Source organism: Ambystoma mexicanum, chromosome 9 (genome assembly GCF_040938575.1).
Source record: "Ambystoma mexicanum isolate Mex_15411 chromosome 9, UKY_AmexF1_1, whole genome shotgun sequence".
Lineage (NCBI taxonomy): Eukaryota > Metazoa > Chordata > Amphibia > Caudata > Ambystomatidae > Ambystoma > Ambystoma mexicanum.
This window is the reverse complement of record NC_090931.1, coordinates 639,827,641-639,849,968: the sequence shown is the minus strand read 5'-3', so window position 1 is coordinate 639,849,968 and position 22,328 is coordinate 639,827,641. Positions and strand designations below refer to the sequence as shown.

General features: G+C 47.5%; 1 protein-coding gene across 1 annotated transcript in view; it reads left to right on the top strand.

Moving 5' to 3' along the window:
• The window catches only part of TMEM199 (transmembrane protein 199), a 103,253-nt gene extending 81,936 nt beyond the window's left edge, over window positions 1-21,317 (top strand). Inside the window, exon 6 of the mRNA XM_069615348.1 lies at window positions 20,877-21,317. Within this exon, the coding sequence (XP_069471449.1) occupies window positions 20,877-20,972 (96 nt within the window). The 3' untranslated portion in view covers window positions 20,973-21,317. The remainder of the gene's footprint in view (window positions 1-20,876) is intronic.
• Window positions 21,318-22,328: the final 1,011 nt, after the last annotated feature.

The following is a 22,328-nucleotide window of genomic DNA, read 5'->3' as shown; positions in this document are numbered from 1 at the left end:
ACTAGGGGAACATCATACCTTTCGCGCACCCTGACCTGTGAATCTTGGGGACTCTTGCACAGTCTGGACCCACCACAGGGGGCTGGGGGTGGTTGGGGAGAGTTTAGTTAACCATAAGAAGACTTGAGCAAGAATGTCTGGGGATTGGGACCCAACAAGAATGCTTTTGTCATTCCTGCCTTAATTTTGGAGGACATCTGGGACTGACGGAAGAGACACAATATTGCCTGGGACATAGCATGGCTCTGTCGCCAATTCAAATCCCATTTTTAGTTTCATGTAAATTAAGAGCAAACTAGTACATCATGTTTGGGTTAAACATAGCTCTAACCAACACAACATGGGTTTCATGAATTTCGGGTTACATTAGTAACCTAGTACCAGTGCACCTACAATGTAGTTGGTGTGGCTTGCGCAGGTCTGTAAAAATAACTAAGCTGCATTACTTGTTGGTTTCATAAGACGTAAGGACCCTCACCTGATGCTCAAAGCCATAACAAAAGTAATGTGGTTCTGCTGTACGTGATTTGGAGACCTGGAAATGGCAGTGCACAGATTGGCACTTTAACATTACAACATTCTTGTTGGTGTATGGACCATTTTAATACCATTATTCACATGGGTGGCACTACTGAGGTTGGGCCACTCAGCCAAAGTAAAGTGGTAAAGAAGAAAAATATGAAGCAATCTCTGGAATACTGTGATGCATACATTATAAAGCACTTTCGCCAAAGTGCCGAACAATTAAATTACAAAAAGCTGTACGATAATGGTAAATGTGAAGATGAAAACAAACGTAACCCATAGACTGGGTATCAATTAGTGGCAAGGGAAGAAAGAAGATGTTTAAAGCGAGTGTGAGCAATATAGTAAGAGTGAGGAATGAATGTCAAGGGGCAGAGAATTCAAACATGGCTCTCAAATGGAAATATAACTTGCACGGTTTAGCTTTCATTAAATGGGCTAAAAAGTTAAATTATCTTTTTACCTCTCCATTGCAGTAGTGGGCACATATACAAAGAAAAGGAAGGCTGTGTCCATTGAAGGAGGTAGATGCTCTGGCAATTGGTAACCTGCTGGGTAGAACTAATTTGCATAGGAACACCTCGCTCACGGGCATGAATTTCTCTCCGCTAGTCAATGCCCCCACTCGCATCAATGGCAGAATACTAGACGGGATACTCACTAAATACCACCATCTCAATAGACTCCATTGCACCAGTCGACTGGTCAGACCACCACCTCATTAGTGCTAACCTCGCTAACTTTGAGAAACCCCACAACACACCTGTTAAAATGGACATGGTAGAAACCAGAAATGTTTGCATACTGACAGCTGACATCATTCAAATACCAGAGGAAACCCTCTCCAACAACCCCAGCTGGTTAGCCGACATCTACCACACATGCCTAACTACCACCATCGACTCTTTAGCCCCACTTACAACCAAATCATGGCGCCCAGCTAAACGCTCACATTTTTGGTTTAATGACGAGCTGGTAGCGCTTAGGCGGACCAAAAGGTCATTGGAACACATCCACAACAAAACCTGCACCACGGATACTGCTAACGCTCTATCCAAAGCAAACCAAACCTACAAAGCAGCCATCATAGCGCACAAAGCCAGTGCCCTAAATATGCGTATCGGCAACGCAGCTTCTAATTCCAAGGAGCTCTTAATTCTCAGAGTTGGAAAATCCTATCCCACCCGCTACACAGACCATCTCGATGTAAAGCATGGTGCACTACCATACATTAACCTCCAAAATCGAAATGCTTCATAACAAAATCACCAGCAAAAGAACACTACTGGCCAACAAACACACCACCACCGACCATTGACGGACCCAGTGACATTACCAATACTCTATTCAAATTCACTCCAGTAAAGTGCTATAAACCATCTCCAAATTAAAACCCTCCAACTGCAAAGGAGATGGCATTCCTGCACACTTAGTCAAACTGTGTGCCCCAAATTTGTAAATGATCATTCAGCACCAACACTGTCCCCTCAAACATTAAGGAAGCATGGGTCACCCCGCTCTTTAAAAAAAAAAAAATATATCTCCTTGGATGCGACAGTCCTAACAAACTATTGCCCCATAACTACTGTCCCTTGTCGATTATTTTGAGCAGAAAAACTAGCCTACTCTCAAATTCAAACTCACCTTGAACAAAACTGCCTCCTAGGAGCCATAAGACACCGGCAAACTATGCATTCTAATGCTATTGGATCTGTCTGCTGCATTCAACCTAGTCATCATGACAAGCTATGTACCACACTAGCCAAGGAATTCCCATTCTCACAAGATGCCACCTCCTGGGTCAAATTATTCCTGGCTGACCGAACATCCTGTGTCTCAATCAGCAAAGAAGTCGCAGACCCTACCTCAGTACCACTAGAAGTCCCACAAGGATCCTGTTTGTCCCCTACGCTATATAACGCGTACAGTAATTTACTATTCTCAGCATTGGATGCCATGGTTATTTATACGAATTTCGCAGATACTTCTCCCTATCACTGGTAACTACGATCAGGACACCATCACAATTATCAAAATCTACGTAATTATCCAAAACTGGATGGCGTTAAATAGTCTCTGCCTTAACGATGAGAAAATTGAGTTTCCCCAGCATGGGGTCTGGCATGGATTCACATGCTCATGAATATTCCCCGTCGTCAGGCTGGGAATCCTCGGTAAAGAAAAAACCAGTATCAGTTTCGTTTCTGATCTGTCTTTCGTAGTAATAACCAATCACTGGTCTCTGCGTCATACTGACCACAGCCAATGACTGCCCTCTACCTAAGCACCGCCTCTGGCAGCCATCTTCAGATTTTTACCGCACGTTCATGTGTTGGGATCCTCGTGCTATGGCTCTCGAGCGTTAGTGCTATTTTTCAAGTTTTTTTTCTCAAAACTTCGTTTTTTCCGGTCAAAAGAGCCTCAAGCTCCACCGACTCTCTCCATCCGATCAACGGGGACCCGTGTCGGATTCGTCTGCGCCCCTCAAGGGTGAAGATTTCGTCGAGCTACGTTTTGGAGGACTCCAGAAGCTTCTCAGGCCCGGACATGGCCCAGGAGAAGGGAAGCTCGACGCCCGGAAAGCTGTTCAGGGTCTGCCCTGGATGCCAGCTGCAGAACGTCTTTAAGGAGGACGAACACTCCTTTTGTCTCTACTGCTTACATGAGGACAAGACGCACGTGGAGAAGGACTGTGCGTTTTGCGGCAATATGTCGGAGCGGACCATGAAGGACCGCCACCAACGCCTCGCCAACTGGCTGGAAGGGAAGAGCCCGTCAGGCGAGAAGAAGAGGAAGAAATCCGAGCGGTCTTCTAAGACCTTTGAGGACGCCCCGGCGACGGGGGTCCAACACGAGGCCAAGCACCGCGAGTCCGCTGGCACCGGGAGCGCCGAACGGTCGGGCTCTACGGGCGCCAGGCAGGGCGCACCCTCCCCAGCACCTTCAGCCACGAGCCAACGCTCTGGGTCGGGTAAGAGGAAGGGCGAGCACCCGGCGAAGCTCCTGGAGAGGCCCCGGTCGAGCTTGAAGGCCCCATCGGAGGGGGAGCGAGGCAGTGTCCCCCCCCCCCTCAAGGATAAGGCGGTGAGCGCACCTAAGGTGGCGAAGGCCTTAATCCATCCGGCCAAGCCCTCTATCGATACTGTTGCGGCGGCCCTGGCTCAGCCTGTGGAGGCTACACCAGTGGTGGCGACCTCGGGGCTCAGTCTCCCTGCCACCTCGGAGGGAGTCCTCTTTTGTGCCCATCGATAGGACCCCCGTGAAATCCCCGGCGGGGAAGAAAAAGGGGGGGCAGGGCATCGTCGTAGATTCGGCTTCAGAGGAAGAGCTGATCGAGGTCTTAAGCCACGGCCTTGGCGTGGATGAAGACCAGCCCGTTGGGATGGATCCCGACGCAGGTGACGACGACATCGTCGAGGGTGCCGACGGGGCCCCTGATCGCCCGTCGGATTCCCCGCTGCCAGCGCCACAAGACAACTCGGCGGCCATTTTGTTGGCTATACAGTCCTTATGCTCAGAGATAAGGACGAGACTACCGTTGCCGACGGAGGAACCTCTCCCGTCGGGGGATCCTGAACCGGGACCTTCTGGTGTTCCCCCGCCCAAGAAAAGAAGGATTCACCCTCCACCTCCTTTTCAGCCGTCGCGACCCGTCCAGCCCTCCTCCCCGTCCACCCGAGGGGATGATACGGGGTCTGACACGGCAGCGACGGGTACGGACGACTAGGTATACGACGAGGATCTCCCGTCGTCACCTCCCACCAGGGCTTTTCCGCCCGACGAGATTGGATCGTTCCACTCCATGATCGCCAGGGCATCCGAGCTTTTCCAACTCTGCCCTGAGGAGAAGAAAAAGGAAGGATTCCTTTATCAACGGCGCGAGGCCAAGAGGAAGACGGTCCTCGCGGTGCCTCTACTGGACGACATTTGGGATGAGGGCCTCGCCCTCCTCAAGAACCCTTCCACGACGCCAGCTAGAAGAGACCGGTACGAGAAGAAGTACCGGGTCCCGGACGCGGCCCCCCTGTGCCTCTGGGCGCAGCCTACCCCGGACTCCGTCGTCTCCGCGGCGGCCAGGAAGAAAGCGGGGGGGGGTGCGGCCTCCACATCGACTTCCCCACCGGACGGCGAGGGAAAGAAATTGGACGCTATGGGACGCAGGGTCATCTCGTCTGCAGCGACGACGATTAAAGCGGCCAACGCCTTGGCTATCGTGGCCCGCTACGACAGGGAGCTATGGTACAAACTGGCTCCCCTGCTGGACTTCCTACCGGATGACAAGAGGGCGGATGCCCTGGAGAGCCTACAGGAAGGTGAGGTGGCGTCGGACCACGCCATCACTATTGCGACGGACATCGCCGACACTGGGTTTCGCCAGTTGGGCAACGGCGTGTGCCTTAGGCGGCGTGGATGGCTCAAGGCTACGGACTTCCATCAAGACGTACAGACCAGAGTCCTGGACATGCCGTTCGATGGGAACAACCTGTTTGGGAAAACAGTGGACGATTCCCTTCAGGCCATTAGAGCGGACACTGAGACGGCCCGGGCCCTGGGGGTTCTACAGCAACGACGGATGCCCTTTCGGAGCAGCGGAGGTAAGGGCGCCTCCAAAGGTTCCGGCGGCGGTTTCTCTACCTACCGTCAAGCGGCCCGCTCGTCGTCTCAGGAGGCCTACAGAGGACGAGGCAAGTCTGGCGGACCCCGCCGTCGTCGCCAAGGAGGTCAAGGCGGCAAAGCCTCGTCGAAACAGGATTGAACCGGCCGTGGGGTCGGGCCCCCACCGAAGCACCCCGGTGGGAGGCCGGCTGGCGAGCTTCGTCAGCGTGTGGGAGTCTATCTCCACCGACCGTCGGGTGCTGGATGCCTTAGCCCAGGGCCACGTGCTCGAGTTTCAAAGAAGGTGCCCGCGCGTCCCCCCCGTGGCCAGGAAAGAGCTTCACGTCCCTCAGCTTCTCCTGGAGGTAAAGGCGTTGCTCAGGAAGGACGCCATCGAACTCGTCCCAAAGAGGCTTCGGGGCTCCGGAGTTTACTCGAGATACTTCCTCGTGAAGAAGAAGACGGGAGGATGGCGCCCCATCCTAGACCTGCGACGTCTGAACAAGTTCATCAAGGCGCAGAAGTTCTGGATGGTCACCCTCCAGCACGTCCTGGGTCAGCTGGACGAAGGAGACTTCCTGTCGTCGTTGGATTTGGAGGATGCCTACTTCCATATTCCCATCCTAAAGGGGCACCGAAAATTCCTCAGGTTTGTGGTCCAAGGGCGTCACTACCAGTTCAAAGCCCTCCCCTTCGGACTACGGTCGGCACCCAGGGTATTTACCAAGTGCCTTGCACCGGTGGCGGCGCAGCTGCGCCGCCAGGGGATCCACGTCTACCCCTACCTGGACGACTGGCTCATCCGAGCCAAGACGAGGGAGCTCGCCGTGGAGCACACGGCAAGGACCGTCCAACTTCTCACGGACCTGGGATTCTCCGTGAACTACGCCAAGTCCCACCTGGTACCCGCGCAAAACGCACTGTTTCTGGGAGCGAAGCTCGACACAGTGTCCCTTCTGGCCTCCCCGTCGGAGGAAAGGACCAGGTCCATCCTGGGCAAGGTACAGCGGATGTTGGTTTCCGACGCGGCCAATGTGAGGTCCATCAAGTCCCTCCTCGGAATGATGTCTTCTTGCATCTACCTCATTCCCATGTGCAGGCTCCGGATGTGCCCGTTGCAGGAGTTCCTGGGCGCGCGCTGGATCCAAACGACGGGCGGCTTCGAGGAGAGGATCACACTCGACGAGAGTTTCCGCCGAGCGGTCCAGTGGTGGGGCACCCGCGCGCATCTGACGGCGGGCATGGACTTCCAGACCACCAGGAGACAGTGACCACGGATGCCTCCCTGGAAGGGTGGGGAGCGTACACCGAAAATCTGCACGCGAGAGGCCTTTGGCTCCCGACGGAGAAGTCCCTCCATATCAACGTCCTGGAGCTCCGTGCAGTGTTCTGGGCCCTCAGGTCCTTCCTTCTGTCCCTCAAGGGCAAGGTGGTGAGGATCTTCACCGACAACACCACCACCATGTTTTACATCAGGAAACAGGGCGGAACCAGGTCCCCAGCACTGTCCAAGGAGGCGCAAGACCTGTGGCATTGGGCCGTCGCCCAAAGGATGTTTCTGGTGCCGTTTCATCTGGCAGGGATAAAAAACACCATCGCCGACTCACTCAGCAGGGAGCTGCGCTCGTGCCACGAGTGGGAACCACGGCAGGATCTAGTGGATCGCCTCTTCCGACGGTGGGGCACACCCCAGATCGACCTGTTCGCGACGGCGACGAACTCCAAGTGCCGGAGGTTCGCCAGCAGGTTTCCCCAGGCGAGGAGCATGGGCGATGCTTTCTCGTTCCCCTGGGAGGGCCTGTTCCTCTACGCGTTCCCTCCTTTGCCACTGCTAATCCGGCTTGTCAACCAGCTCAAGAGGTCACGGTGCAGGATGATCCTCGTCGCACCTGCGTGGCCGAGGCAGATATGGTTCCCGGACCTTCTGGACTTGTCAGCGTCCCTGCCAATCAAGCTGCCGGTGGACGCGGATCTACTCTCCAGGGAAGGAGGCGCCATCCTCCACCACGACCCGAAATCGCTGAACTTGCAGGCCTGGCTCCTGCAGCGCTAGAGTTTGGAGGATACGACATACCGGCCGACTGCAGAGAGGTTCTTGCAAAGGCCAGGGCGTCCTCGACTCTTAAATGCTACGGACACAAATGGAAGAGGTTCTCTGTCTGGTGCCACGCACAGAAGATTAACCCTCTACGGATTACGGCTCCCCAGGTACTGCCGTACCTGCTGACGCTGGCCAAAGCTGGACTGGCACACGCGTCCATCAAGATTCATTTTGCTGCGATCTCCCGATACACCAGAACCACGGGCCGGACGTCCTTGTGGTCTCATCGTCTGGTGAAAGAGTTCATGAAGGGACTGTTCAGATCGTTCCCGCTGGTGAAGGCGCCGGCCCCGGCGTGGGAGCTCAACGTGGTGCTGACCAAGCTCATGGGACCTCCGTTCGAGCCTCTGCACTCGGCCCCGTTGAAGTTTCTGTCGTGGAAAACAGCGATTCTTGTGGCCATCACCTCCGCACGACGGGTGGGAGAGATCCAGGCCCTTTCCTGCAAGGCCCCGTACTTGACTTTTCACGACACGAGGGTAGTGCTCAGGACGCACCCCTCCTTCATGCCCAAGGTACCGTCGGACTTCCATCTCAACGAACCCTTGGTGTTGCCTGTGTTCTTCCCGTCGCCTTCGTCGCCGGCTGAGAGGACTTTGCACTCGCTGGATGTGGCTAGAGCGCTGAAGTTGTACGTGGACCGCACAAAGTGTTTTCGGAAGACGTCACAACTCTTTGTGAACTTTGGACCTGTCAATCAGGGGAAGGCTCTCTCGAAGGCTTCGATTTCCAGATGGCTCTCCGGCTGTATCATGTACTGTCATCGGTTGGCAAACAGACCGCTGCCTGGCCGTCCGAGAGCCCATTCCACCAGAGCGATCGCAGCTACCACGGCGTTCCTTTCTGGTGTGCCCCTGCTGGACATATGCAGGGCTGCTACGTGGAGGTCGACGCACACCTTCACGAAATTCTACTGCGTCGATCGGGATTCCAGGGAGGAGTCCAGGGTCGGCCAAGCAGTGCTGCGCAACCTGTTCGCCTGAGGTGAGCCTGGTGAGGAGGTAAGATGCTTAATGTTGAGTTTGATGTAATGCTTAATGTTGAGCCTTTGCCACCTCCCGTGGTTGTGCATGTGTGTACTGCTATGTATTCTTTATTCATGAGCATGTGAATCCATGCCAGACCCCATGCTGGAGAAGGAACAAGTTACTTACCTGTAACTGTTGTTCTCCAGCATGGGTCTGGCATGGATTCACATGCGAACCCTCCCGCCTACCCCACTGCGGCTCTTCACTTGGTCATACTGCCACTTCACGTGCTTCCAAATCTGAAGATGGCTGCCAGAGGCGGTGCTTAGGTAGAGGGCAGTCATTGGCTGTGGTCAGTATGACGCAGAGACCAGTGATTGGTTATTACTACAAAAGACAGATCAGAAACGAAACTGATACTGGTTTTTTCTTTACCGAGGATTCCCAGCCTGACGACGGGGAATATTCATGAGCATGTGAATCCATGCCAGACCCATGCTGGAGAACAACAGTTACAGGTAAGTAACTTGTTCCATACTCATCGTAGGCTCCCCAGCCAGAATCAATGCTCCCCACACAGATTACTCAACAATTAACGTCGATGGAACTCCATTTCAGTTCTCAAGCAGGTCAAAACACTAGGCGTCTACTTGGATGCCAATCTAACAATGTCTAAATGTGCTATCCTCCGCTACATCCTACAGAGCCAAATTGATTGCACTTGGTCGTCAATTCCTTACACCACGAAACTGTACCACCCCAGCCCGGGCCCTTATGTCTAAATTGGATTACTGCAATGTACTTTTGCTCGGTTCCACAAACACTAATCTAGACAAACTCCAACCTTTGCAAAACAAAGCCCTTCAAGCAGCTATAGGATTAAAAAAATCTGACCATATCTCCTCAATCCGGAGGAAAGCTCACTGACTACCTATAAAAGCCAGAATTATATTCAAATCACTGCATCTCACACACATCGCCAAGAAGGCACCCCTAAATCTCCACACAGTCTCATTGAATAAGGCAGCAAGAGCTCTCGGATCAAATAAACATGCACACCTCACTGTACCATGTTACAAATGCTCCAGAGCCGGAGGTAGTAGTTTTCCAGTTCTGGCTCCAAAATTCAGGAACACGCTCCCACTACCTACTAGAAATGAACCTTCCCACCACTGCTTCAAGAAGTCCATAAAAACCTGGCTATTTAATAAATACTAGACTGTAATTACCTATCCTGGAATGGGATAGATACGCCAGAGTACCTGCTACTGCCAGCCGCCTAATCTTGATCTAACTGTATCCTCTAATGTCACTGTGAATATTGCTGTTAATGAGATTGATTGTTGTTATGCTAAGATGTCTGTCTATGCCGTGGCACCCAACGGTTTGGGCGTAAAATAAATGCAATAAATAAAGGCAGCATGCAGGTTGAAAAGCCAAGACTAAGGTGTTGCTCTCGAAATGGGTTCATTCGGCAACTATGCTTGCTTTCAGTCAACACCTACAAGCAGTGTTTTCCTAAGCTTATTGTCATCAAGAGTGTATTCGCTCTCCACTCTTGCTGACTGCTTACTCTCTGTTCTATCCTCCTTTCCCTTCCCTTCTCCCTTTTCCTATCTCCTCCCCTTACTTTCTTCTATACACTTACTCTATCAGAATTGTCCCTGGACATAATATGATAGCAATGTCGTCTGTTTCCTCCACCCTGCCATTACTGTTTTTTTTTTCCCTCCCCGCGCCCCCTCCAGTAATATCTGAAATGTCGTCAGGCCTAGTATGATATTCGCTTGTTTTGTTCCTCCCCTCCCTTTCTGCAACCCTCTCCCTCACCTTTTTTTTTTCCTCCGCTTCTATCAGAAATGTCGTCCGGCCTAGTACGGTAGTTGCCTGTTGGTTTCCATTTCCTTCCCACTCTCCCCTCCCTTCCTTATCTATGCCTTAGCTCTTGCACTATCTGAAATGTCGTCAGGCCGAGTACGATAGTTAATTTTGCATCCTTACTGTTCATGGCCTGCAAGAATGTCATTGTATTTTCCCTTGTTCCCTCCCTTGCCTTGAAGCGCTTTGAAACACATAGGATATGATTGTGTATAGGCGCTATATAAATAAACTATCATCTGCCCATTCAATGTTTGCTAGCTGTGGAGATGGGCCATCTTTGGTCTCCAACTTTCATCTGTTGTGCATATGGGCCACTTGCCTAAACCTGGTTTGCATGTGGTCGCCCTATTTGGTAGTTAAAGGAATGGTTCGGTAAAAAAATGTTATTGCCCCTACAGGTCGGCCATGTGTTTTTAAGCCTAAGTCGCTCGATTTTAGAAATATTTCCTATGGACCTTACCCGAATTTTCATCCATTAAACGCACGCGAAAACAGGCATCAGGGAGCTGCCATTTTGTGATAATCCTATCACTTGCCGCATCGCCCTGGCTGACCCGCTTTTGCGGCACTAAATCATATCCCCCGCCCCTGAGCCTGACATTATCAAAACATTCATATTCCCCGCCTCTCTCCGTGACGTTTCTGTGCTGCGTAGGCAAACGCGCCCAGTCGTCTTCTACGCGACGTCACACGGAACCCGGAAACCAACACAGATCAACTCGCAACACAGCGCGCCACAATTCGGAATATGAAACTTACTTTAAAATCAAACAGCAACACAGTACATTTGGTAAAGTACATTTATTTGACATTAAATGTTTATAGAATATTCAGCAATTGCCATATTAACTCGGAATGCCATTTATTTTCTTTTATCTCTATCCGCAAAAACTGTTCCGTTTTATCGTGAGTCACGCGCTGTTCCTTTATGGTACACAGGGTGTTGGTTTTCGTTAAAAGAAGCACTTTGGTCGCATGGTGAACCGCAAGGCTGTTCCATCAAGTAGGCACTAGGCCAGCGTAAAGGTTGATATGTTGCTTCTAGCCGCTAGTACCGCGTAAGGGCATATGGGTCCTTGGCGATCGTCCCATAAGATTGTCAAAGTGGTGCAAGAAGCTGCAGCTGGCGTTTGAAGAAGCCGTCTGCCGGGGTCTGAAACTGGTGGCAGTCGCAGTAGGGAAGGATATACCTGTTTTGAAAACATAAAAATTATAATTAGTCTCGCCAGCTGATCTTTATTAATATTATTCATTTTATTTATTACGGCCGAGCTGAATCTATTTGCTTTCAAGGATAGTGCAATGGAGTATGTTCGGCTCTAAAATCAGTGCGAAAAGTAACAAAATAAATCGAGGTTAGCACACAATGAGAAACGGCTGTTTGTCTACATGCGTGTGGAATGTGGACCTGCATGCCCATGTGCCCGCTACAAGGACGATCCCACAAACGTTTTCCTAGCTCTTCATTCATTCATTCATTCATTTATTCATGCATCCATTCATTAATTCCTCATTTCGGTATAAAAGCGTCTAAAGAGTTACTTACATTATATTCGCATTTCCATTGTGTCTCTGCGTAATGCAGTCCGTAAATCCCACTTTGCTCTTGGCAACGATTTTTCGTATACTGAACTAACATGAAACTCGGTCTATTTTCTGAATTTTCTGCCTTATCGTCTTACATTTTTGCATCCCCCCCCCTTCAAATGAAGTTCTTTCGGCATGGTCCCTGTCTCTCGGTCAAAAAACAATAGAACCTTATACTGCCAGTGCGAGTTGTGGGCCTCTTCAGGCCGCGAGCTGAAAATCAAAGCCGCTGACCTTCACTAGAAATGAGCATACATTCTTTCTTTGCAACATCCCGTAGTAAAGCCATCTGTGAGAACTTGAAGTTTCGAATCCATCTATGTACTGCGCCTCATTGTGCAAATGCGAACTGGCTTCTCTCCCATCTGCAACGGCTCGCTTGGCGCGTTCTAAGGCCCCCAATTCTGTCCTTGTCTGCGAGCTTTGCAGCCCCAAAGAACCATAACTAGAGACTTTTAATTTTTTGGGGAAGGTCAGGGAAAGTATAAAGTACCCGAGGAGTTGAGTTGAAAGTGAGATTTATTGTTTGTTTTATTATTTGCAATACGCAAGCCTCCCCTCGGTTAACAGTGCGCAGTATTTACATGAGATTGCGAAAATTAGTTACATCAACAAAAATATATACATACACATATAAACAAGGTCAGCAATATGAGGTGAATAGAGCGAGAAGTCAAAGATGACACCCAGGTTGTTCACCACCCAGGATGGTGAAGGTAGGGGTTAGGGTTAGCATACTTTGTATGTACACTGTACAATAACATTTATTTACAAAAAGACATTTGTATTACAATTATTTAAACCGGGATTTGTACTTCACAACCAGCTCTCCTTTGGGTGGACATGGCACTGTGGCAATGTTTGGTGGCAATGGATCAGTGCTCTGCACAGAAACGTTCAAAATTCCATATCTGTGCTTCTCTAATACAGCAACAATAAGGCTTTTGACAAAGTCGAACTCCATTTCCTCATAGACTGGTTTGATCACCCATTGCTTACTTCGTTTTGAAAAGGCCTTAGTGTAGCAAGGCATCCTTACATTAACCGTAGTCCTAGATTGTTCACGGCCGAGATTCTCGTTATGGGCCAAGGCGGCAAGTAGAGTCCTATGTCTCATGCCCTGTATGCTGAAATGCAAGCGGTTTGGCCTGTATTTTGGGCACATATTGTGGAACACCTCCAAACCTCCTGTGTGACAGAATTCTGTCAGTCCCCTCAAATCTCTTGATAGTTTTATCGAAAACAATCTTCTCAATGGCTTTGTGTGTCGGTGAAGATGGAATCAACCACTTATTCTTCTGTGCCTCCACTGGGGACAAAGGGCCATGTTCACATTGGTAGAAATGTAGGTTTTCTGACCAGCGGTGCATGTTGGTACAGTGGTGCATCAATGACCGCCATTTTTCAAGTAGTACTTCCACTGACCCTTCACAAGTTTTGGAGCCCCACCAAAGATGGTTGCCGATAGACTGGGACCACTCTGAAATACTTTCCAAACCTTTTTTTTCCCTGCAGCCGAGATTTTCTTATTCATTGATTTAGCAAGATGCCATACGTCAAATTGATGTTTAATATGTGGGAAATGCTCTCTCATTGTCTTGGCAATTGAAACCTGTCTGTCCGTGGCAATGAGGTCGATGTGCATTCCCCTCGATTGTAGATATTCCACTGATTTTATAAATCCTAGTTTCTCCATGGCCACTGAGGATGTACATTGTGTTACCTGCACAACCACCAAACTCACAATTTTCTTACTATCCATGTCCTGAAAGTGGTAGGTGCAGTACTTGGCAGAAAATCCAGGGCTGTCGCACTGTCCATCGCTAGCCTGAATTGTTTGCCTTCAAATGTACTTGCTAGAGACAATTGTTCAATTTTCCAAGCATCACTAATGGCCAGAAACAGATAATCATGTTGGTATTTGTAGTACTGCGTTTTTGAAATGAGTCCCACAAACTGAAAGACTCTAACTTTCTAAAAACTGGACCCACTAAAAAGTGATGCAGCTGCACACAGTAGATTACCTGCTGGCAGTTTCCCCAGCATCGGTTGTGCAGACCATGAGAACGTATGATTTAATCTACAGGCGGCATTTATTTTGACGTTACTGCCTTTTTTTTGACGAGTGACCTGAATCAATGACTTCCCACATACTTTCCCTCTAACGGAATGTCCACATTTGAGCATACTTATAATATTCATCAAAACTGTCGAATACTATGTATTTGCCCTCTTTCATTAGACTGTCATCTGGCGTCAAAGTTGTTTCGGCCTGTGACGTTGAGGACATATCACCACATTTGAAAGAAATATCGCTGCTATCAAGTTCTGATGCGTTGGTGAATGCTGCTGCTTGTTCATTCTCTGTCATTTCAACATCTGCTACTTCAAAATTGATGGGAGAACACAACAATGTTGACAGCTTTTTTGGTGGCAATTTTTTGGCGGGTGTAGATTGTGTGAATTGATACTTCAGAGCTATCTTCAATACATCCAGCATCATATTGTTGTGGTGGTGCGGTCGCACTGTAGCAATGGTCCAATACAACTTTGCTGGATTCTCCTGACACATTCATTTCATGTTCGTGCCATTGGACATGAGCATCTCTAGTCTCAACGCGCGGTGTCTGAATTAATAGTTCCTCCATAGTGTATATGGTCTGGCAAGCAACATCTCTCATTCGCTTCACTGTCTGTGTATGTATAGTTTGGACACCCACAGGTAACTAGAGGATAGATTGGAAAAGGGATGTTCAGTTTAAACACAAGATAAAGTATAGTACAATTATGGGGAAAAAACACAAAATAGTCCCCAGCACAAAAAAAATTCTAAAGTTATGAACTGTTTGTAACTAACCTTATTTTTGTTTCTTTTCTTTGCTACTTTTTTTGACTCGAACTTCAACATCTGCACGCTGTTGCTCCGATTCGTATCCACATGTCTCCCCTTCCTCTTGCGCTGCAACGACTATATTTTCTGTATCCGCATAGACCGCACGGAATGAGGCTCCATCGACTCCCTGAAACATAGTATTTTCATTACTGTGTATCAAAATATTGTTAGCATAAAACACACGTGAGGACGAACACACATGTACATCTCAATAGCCAAACACGATTTAAACATTGTGTGGAACAATCAAACGACAAGTATTCAAGCTCTGATGACCTAGTTCGATGGAGCTGTCAGTATCCATACCTCTGGCTCTGCATGGACTGCCACGAATGATTGTATTGAAGAGGAGGCATCAGCAACTCCCTGAAACACAGTACTTGCGTTAGTATGGTTTTCAATATTGTAAACCTAACACACACTTGGGGTCGACGGCACAGGTAGATATAAAGAGATAACCACAAATGTTGCATTGTCTAAAAGAATCAAGGAATATTTAAATATGATCAGATTTAATCGACTTATTTCTCTGATTTCTTTACATCTGCATCATCTAAATGGGATCTTGTGATTGTAGTGGAAGCTCCATCGTCTCCCTGAAACACAGTACTTGCGTTAATAGGGAAGAAAGTATAGCAAATGGCATCACATTATATGATCACGCTTGATGGAGCTGTCAGTATCATACCTCGTGCTGCTGAAGAATATCTATGGATGTTGTAAATGGGTGCGCACCTCCGAAAGCTGTTGCGCCGATTCGTGTCCGCATGGTCCCGCTTCCCCTGGAATTACTTGAATGTTAGGCTCCGCATCATGTGCGTGGGTTGACGCTTCAACAACTGCCTGAAACATAGTATTTGCATTAGTAAGGATTACAATATTGAAAACACAACACACACTTGGGGTCGACCCCACAGGTACATATCAATGGCTAACCACGAATGAAACATGGTGTAGAACAATCAAACGACAAGTGTTCCAGTCCTGATGATCACGGTCGATGGAGCTGTCAGTATCCATACCTCGTGCTGCTGAACATCTAGGGCTGTTGTCAATGTGGTGGACGCTTCAGCATCTCCCTGAAAGACAGTACTTGCATTAGTACGGATAACACTCATTATAACTGAAAACAAACGCCAGGGGACGACAACTAAGGTGTATATCAATTGGAAAGCACTAACCAAACAATTGGTAAAATAATCACACGATGCATAAAACAAGTCTGTAGCGGAATAGCCAAGTATGATTACCTGATACGCGCTAGAAGTGGTTGATCACTGCGGGCACGACACGGATGTAGAATGTTCTTGCTTCAGATTCAGTGGATAGTCAAGCAGTTGTAAAGGTAAATTATTGTTTGATGATGAAATGCAGATATTAAAAAATTGCCATGTAAACCGACAGAATACTTGAGAATAATGCTATTGAAAATGTGCAATATAGTACAGTTCCCTGTGCCCATAAATAGATTTCCTTTGGGGGTTATAAGATCGAAACATCATTTATTGATAAATGTCATTATTCAAAAAGCTATACACATATCAATATCGAAAGTATTACAAGGGACACAACACCTAAAATATCAATTAATCCATTCGGCTACCTACACACTACCGCAAGGCCTAAAGCTAAATCCGGACACTTCAGTGACGGAATGTGGACGAATAGCGTTTGCGAGCAATTTTCGTGTCGTTCGCCGTTTATTCTTCTTTGTTACCCAAGATGTGGCGTACATGTTTGAGGAAAAGTGCTGGCTGCAGATGCGGTATCGATCACCCCTCTTGTCCTCTAAGACTTGTTGGACTCTACTTTCCATCTCATCCAGTCGATATCCGCAATGTCTGACCCATTCTCTTATTCGATCAACAGTTTTCGGGAATACATGCATTGTAGTGCCTTCAGATTTAGCATGGGTCTTCGAAGGGCAACCGCTAATCGAACAGGCAGGCATTGTTGAAAATTCTGAAAAATAAATATCAATATTATAAAACCTTGATGAATAAAAATGTCAAAGTAAATGAACCATACCATGCTCAATGCAAGGTTTGTTTTGGTCGCTGGAACTATACCAGTTCATCATGTGCGGTTTAGTATTTGCATAAGTTACAGAAATGTTTTTAATTATGTGACTAAACTCTGAACATGTGACTCGTCCCTTGGATGTTCTGTCTTGCACGAAAAGGAAACATGCTTACATTATAGACTGGACCCACGAAGGATGCAATTCGATGACAATTGACACAGATGAAAATAAATGGATCTATTGAGAGCATAACAATTGAAACTCAAGTCAGTAGCCATGAGACCAATGACCATAGCTCTATTGGGTACTGTAATCACAAATAGATAAATGTAAAAATGACCGAAATATGACTAGGATACATGGCCTTACCTTGACCAACAAACAGTTGGATTCAGCAGGCCGAGCAGTATGTTGCAGGAGAACAGGTAGATGGCCACAGGTAGCACACTGACGAGTTTGCTCGAAGCGGTCACAGATGGCCCGACAACGAGCAGATTAGCATAGATCTCAGTGCTTCTCAGGTAGAAGGTTCAGGACTTGACTTGCAAAGCACAAAGATGTTCTCATGAGACATATCAAGTGGTTTATAAAGTATTAGAAATTGGGGTGTGTTTGTGAATGAATGACGTGTGTATGTCGTGGTATATGTGGATTGCAGGGGGGCGGCCCGCCTCAGGGGAGGCCTGCCTGGAGACACGGGGTCTGAGGCCATGTGAGCGATGGCCCCTGGGCGTGGGATACTTTTTGAAGTGTACATGCTGTTTGGCACCTTGGCCGTTTGCGCCCGTGACAGCTCCCCATGCCAGCACTCATCCCCGGGTGCGAACCACCTTTGATAGAGGGGGGGTGGGATGGATGGGCCGGTGGGCGTGCAGATAAGGCACAGGAAGACTGCTGAATGGAGACACACTTATGTGGATTGCAGGGCTGCGGCCTGCCTCAGGCGAGGCCTGCCTGGAGACACATGGTCGGAGGCCATGTGAGCGATGGCCCCTGGGGGATACCTTTTGAAGTGTACATGGTGTTTGGCACCTTGGCCGTTGGCGCCCGTGACAGCCCCCCATGCCAGCGCTCATCCCCGGGTGCGAACCGCCTTTGATAGAGGGGGGTGGGATGGATGGGCCGGTGGGCATGCAGGCAAGTGTGTGAGAGCGAGGGGCCATCAGGCCCCTCTCATCCTTTACTTCTCAGTAGAAACTCGGACCAAGTGCCTCCAGTAGTGGGTTCGCTCCTTGCCCTTATGTGATAACTTTGGTTGATATTCGCGTAGATGGGACCACTGAGCAGGACACGGGGCATCCATTTTTGTACCCTATTTCCAATCCATCTTGGTGACCAGGCCTCACTGCGCACAGCACATGGCCCCCACCCTCACTCCCACTCTGACTGGAAAACTCCAGAGCTATTTGCAACAGCTAATAAATGTAACGCCTCACTCTTCCTCTTCGATCATTGTGCTGCATGTGAACCAGCCTGAACTAAGCACATAGCTCGTTCATCTCCACAAACGTGTCCTCAATACCTGCATGCATTATTGAGAATATATTATGTTAGCTTAGATAGTGACCACCATGCTTCACAGCGACTAGACCTTCACCCATTCGGAGCACAGTTGTCTGACGTCCATCCTTGAATGGAGACACACTTGATTCATTTAAAAAATCAAAACAACCGTTGTTAAAATATTTGTGGTGTTTTATTTTGTATCTTATTTTGATGACACAAAAATACAAGACTTTACACATTGTACAGGTCAGGTTGCAGCACAGTGAGAGAGAAAATCCCCTGTACTGACCGCTATCACGTTTCTCTTATGGCACGAACGGCACAGGCGGGTATTACTCTTCGAATGCGGTGTCCAAGCTTCCCGTGAAGCCACCATGTAAAGGAATGATGGGCCACCAGCCTGTACCACCTGTGAAAAGGAATGAAACAAACTGTTTTTAAATTACCAAGATAAGTTTAATAAACGTTTGTTGTCAATGACAATTCTTGTAACTAATGGCATTCTGCTCGGAAAAATGCTATCTAGACACTGCACACTATTGAACGACTTTCATTTGTTACAATGATATGTATATGTAATTTTGGATATAGTAGAAGACCTTGAAATAGGAGTGGCATGACAAGCAGAGTATACATACTCGTTACTCGGCGAAGTTTGTGCATAAGCACCATCATTATCCTCAACACGGACCGTGTGAGGCAGGCTGCCCTGAAGTCTGGCAGCTCGGTGATGCATTGCGGTCGTGGCTCGCCTTCCGAAATGTAGGCCACGCATCCTGAGTTTTCACAGCAGCAGCAGTTCTCGTCCTCGGTTGGCATTAGCTCGCACCGATTGCATGTGCACTAGGTGGAAACACCGTCCATGCGACTAGGTCCAGGCTCTTCAGCTGTTGAATCGTCCTCCCAACTGCCGTCCGAAGCCCCATCGTTTTCGCGTGTTTCCCTTTCCAGTAGTTCCTCCTCGGTATACACTGGCTCGTACATGTAGGGCATTATTGTAGCCATTGTGTGTTTAAACTAAAATAATTTATAGCGGTGGTACTGGTATCTGTTCACACGGGCTACAAGCAACGAAGGTAGCTGACCAGAGCACAGAAACGAGTCACAGAATACTCAAAGTAAAACAGAGCGGAATGGAATCGAAAATCTGCTGCTGTGCTTTATGAAACGGTCTGTTTATACTTATTGAGGAAAGAGGTGTTCTGCCATTTCCATGGCGACGCGTTATTAGCTGAAGCGCAGCGAATGTTGACACGAGACGTGCTTTGGCGTTGTGAAATGGGCGGTACGTGTCTGCTGATGACAGGCTCAGGGGCGGGGATATGATTTAGTGCCGCAAAAGCAGGTCAGCCAGGGCGATGGGGGAAATGATAGGATTATCACAAAATGGCAGCTCCCTGATGCCTGTTTTCGCATGCGTTTAATGGATGAAAACTCGGGTAAGGTCCATAGGATATTTTTCTAAAATCGAGCGACTTGGGCTTAAAAACACATGGCCGACCCGTAGGGGCAATAAAAAAATGTTACCGAACCATTCCTTTAACCACTTTGAGGAGCAAGATTGCAGTGATTAAATTGTCGGTGTCACATGCAACAAATTATCAGAAACTAATGATGGTTTACCTTTAAAAGGACATGTGCGACGCTTAGCTCTGGTCTTGCAATTGGGAGCTTTCTAAGCCCCAATTTCATTTGGGCAGACTTCTATTTGCCCATACATTTCGCAACCTTGTACTTTCGTTACTGGATAGGTTGCTGTATTACCTATGTATGATTGCTGCAATAACGCTCCTCTTGCTCTCTCATTTGCATGGGTGTCCCCAGATGCTCCTGTCTCAATGGAGAGAAGGGGGGGGGGAACAAATGGTTGGATACCTATAGTTGCCACCCGTAGTATTATGTTAGTTCTTCTGGATGCTTCAAATGCTTTCAGTTCTCACTATTCATCTAATTTGTAGTGCAAATCTACAAGCTCAGAAATGAAGAAAAGAATGTTTGCAGAGACCAGTCTGGTGAACGGCAGACTGGTATTATATTCTTATTGTCCCACAATTCTCACTAAAGTATTCTGTTTTTCTCTATTTCTGTTATCTAGATAGCCTAGGCCACTATCTTGCTGTATTAGAAACAGAAATAAAGTGCTGGGAAATTCCACAGTTCAGTAGAATTGGGGGTTAAACTGCCTACAGGGCCTTGATATTGGATCCATTCTCCTTAAGATCTGGGTCAGTAACGTATTCACTCTCTGCCTGCATCTATGATGGCACTAAATGTATCCACAACTTACCCCATGACCTGAACAGATTATAAGAACATTTCATGCAGTGGATTTTAACTGGTGACCTGGCTGACGCAGGTTTAGGTATTCTAGGTTGTCGTGTTCGTTTTTCTTTTTGTTTTTTTGTTGTTTTTGTTTTTTTGGGTGATCACTGAATGCCTTCAAAGTGCCCGGAAGTGGAAATGAGGAGAGTCGAGTGTATAGATTTACAAGCAAGCAGGAATTGTCTGAAAACGGCAATCCTAAAGTGAAAACCTTGTTAGGAGTTTGCAGTTCCTAGATTTTATTGTCTCCCAAACAATGTTTTGCTGTTTTCAAACCCTGTTACAAACGATACCTGTGTCCCTGTTAAGATTAAGCTAGTTGTAAGGTATTGCTTCAGGTGACATTTTGGCTCCTCTTGGACGTACCCAAAAAGCCAATTTTAGTTGCCAGGCGTATAAATGCTGCATTCGTGTTTTGACTGGTGGTTCTCTTCTGACATTTCCTCACTTTTTTTTATTTTTTATTCCTCCCAGCGGATTTTGTCAGCTGTCATTGTGGCTTCGGTGGTTGGTTTGGCGGAACTGTATGTACTTGTGCGCACCATGGAAGGTGAACTTGGAGAATCCTAGTGTAAGAGGAACCATGTCTAAATCCTGGAGCCTGAAAACTTTTTTCCGAGCTGGACTGTCAGTCGTTTCCTGAATTCAAGTTGCCTTCTGTCACAATGTTTGTGCTACAAGTTTCAGCGGACAAAGCTTGCTTTTGTCCATTCCAGGCATGATGCATACTGCTGAATTTCCATTCCAATGATGTTCTCCCACTTTTCTACACTCCTTTTTATTCCATTTCATCCCTAAGGTAAAAGATGAAACTGGTGGATGCAGCCGGCTTGTTTCGACCACAGTGAAACCTTGTGAAATTATGTTTAATCATGAAATATTGTAGGTGCGTTAATATATTTTTGTTCCTCTGTAGCTGCGTTTTGTTTTCAGTTTCTTTGAACTGTTGCTGGCAGATATTTTACTTTTGTTTGGTATGATGCATGCTTTTTCTCCTAGCATGTCTCGTAATTTTAAGACCATTGTTAAGGACGCTGAGGTAGGTACATTGCCTTTCTCAAGCATTCACATGGTATTGCTGGGCTTTTGGGACTGACATTCCTGACTATGCACAGCATTTCCAATTGTCCAACAAACTGATTTTCTTTAACAGATGAACTAAAGAAAATCCCTCCGAAAGCTCATTCACTGGACTGGCCTACTCTTACATCCCTTTTCCCCGTGGCCGTCATGTGCTGCAGGAATCCCACGGAGAAAGAACTGTGCTGGCAATGGTGTGTGTAGGTCAGAAAAATAGGACTTCTGCAACGTTTCTAAGTTTCCTATTTGTAAGTCGTACGTTTCATAATGCAATCTATTTCTTATTACATAATGGTGAACAAATGTGTTTCAATTGAGTTAGGACATAGTCAAACACAAACATCCCCATTAGTTTCTATTCTTTATTTATTTTTAAATCAAACCTGTTGCTAAGAGTCGGTCAGCCTGTGTTTTGCTCTTGGCTTGCTTTTTCGGGATTTCTATGAAAACGCATGTGTGCATTGTATTCTTCCTCTTTCTTCCATTCCTGTATGGCCGTGCCCCATCACTAGGTGGTCTCTGTAGTGTGGCCAAACGGATTGGCTGTGAACAGCCCCTTTCACGCCTTAAGTCTTTTTCTGGGTTTTCCCTTTGATTTGTTATAGTGGTATGGCGTAAATTGAGCCTTTCACATATTGTTTACTTTTTGCCTTTTGTTTCAATATTACTATACAAGGTTACATATTTATAATAAACAATAGTAAAAGAAAGCAAATTATAAATAATCATCTGATTAAATAAAATCAGTATGTGATATGTAAACAGCTAAAATACATCTAGATAAAATTAATTTCATGATATAAGTACATTTCTCTTATCAGAATGGACCGCTTATATCTATTTTTC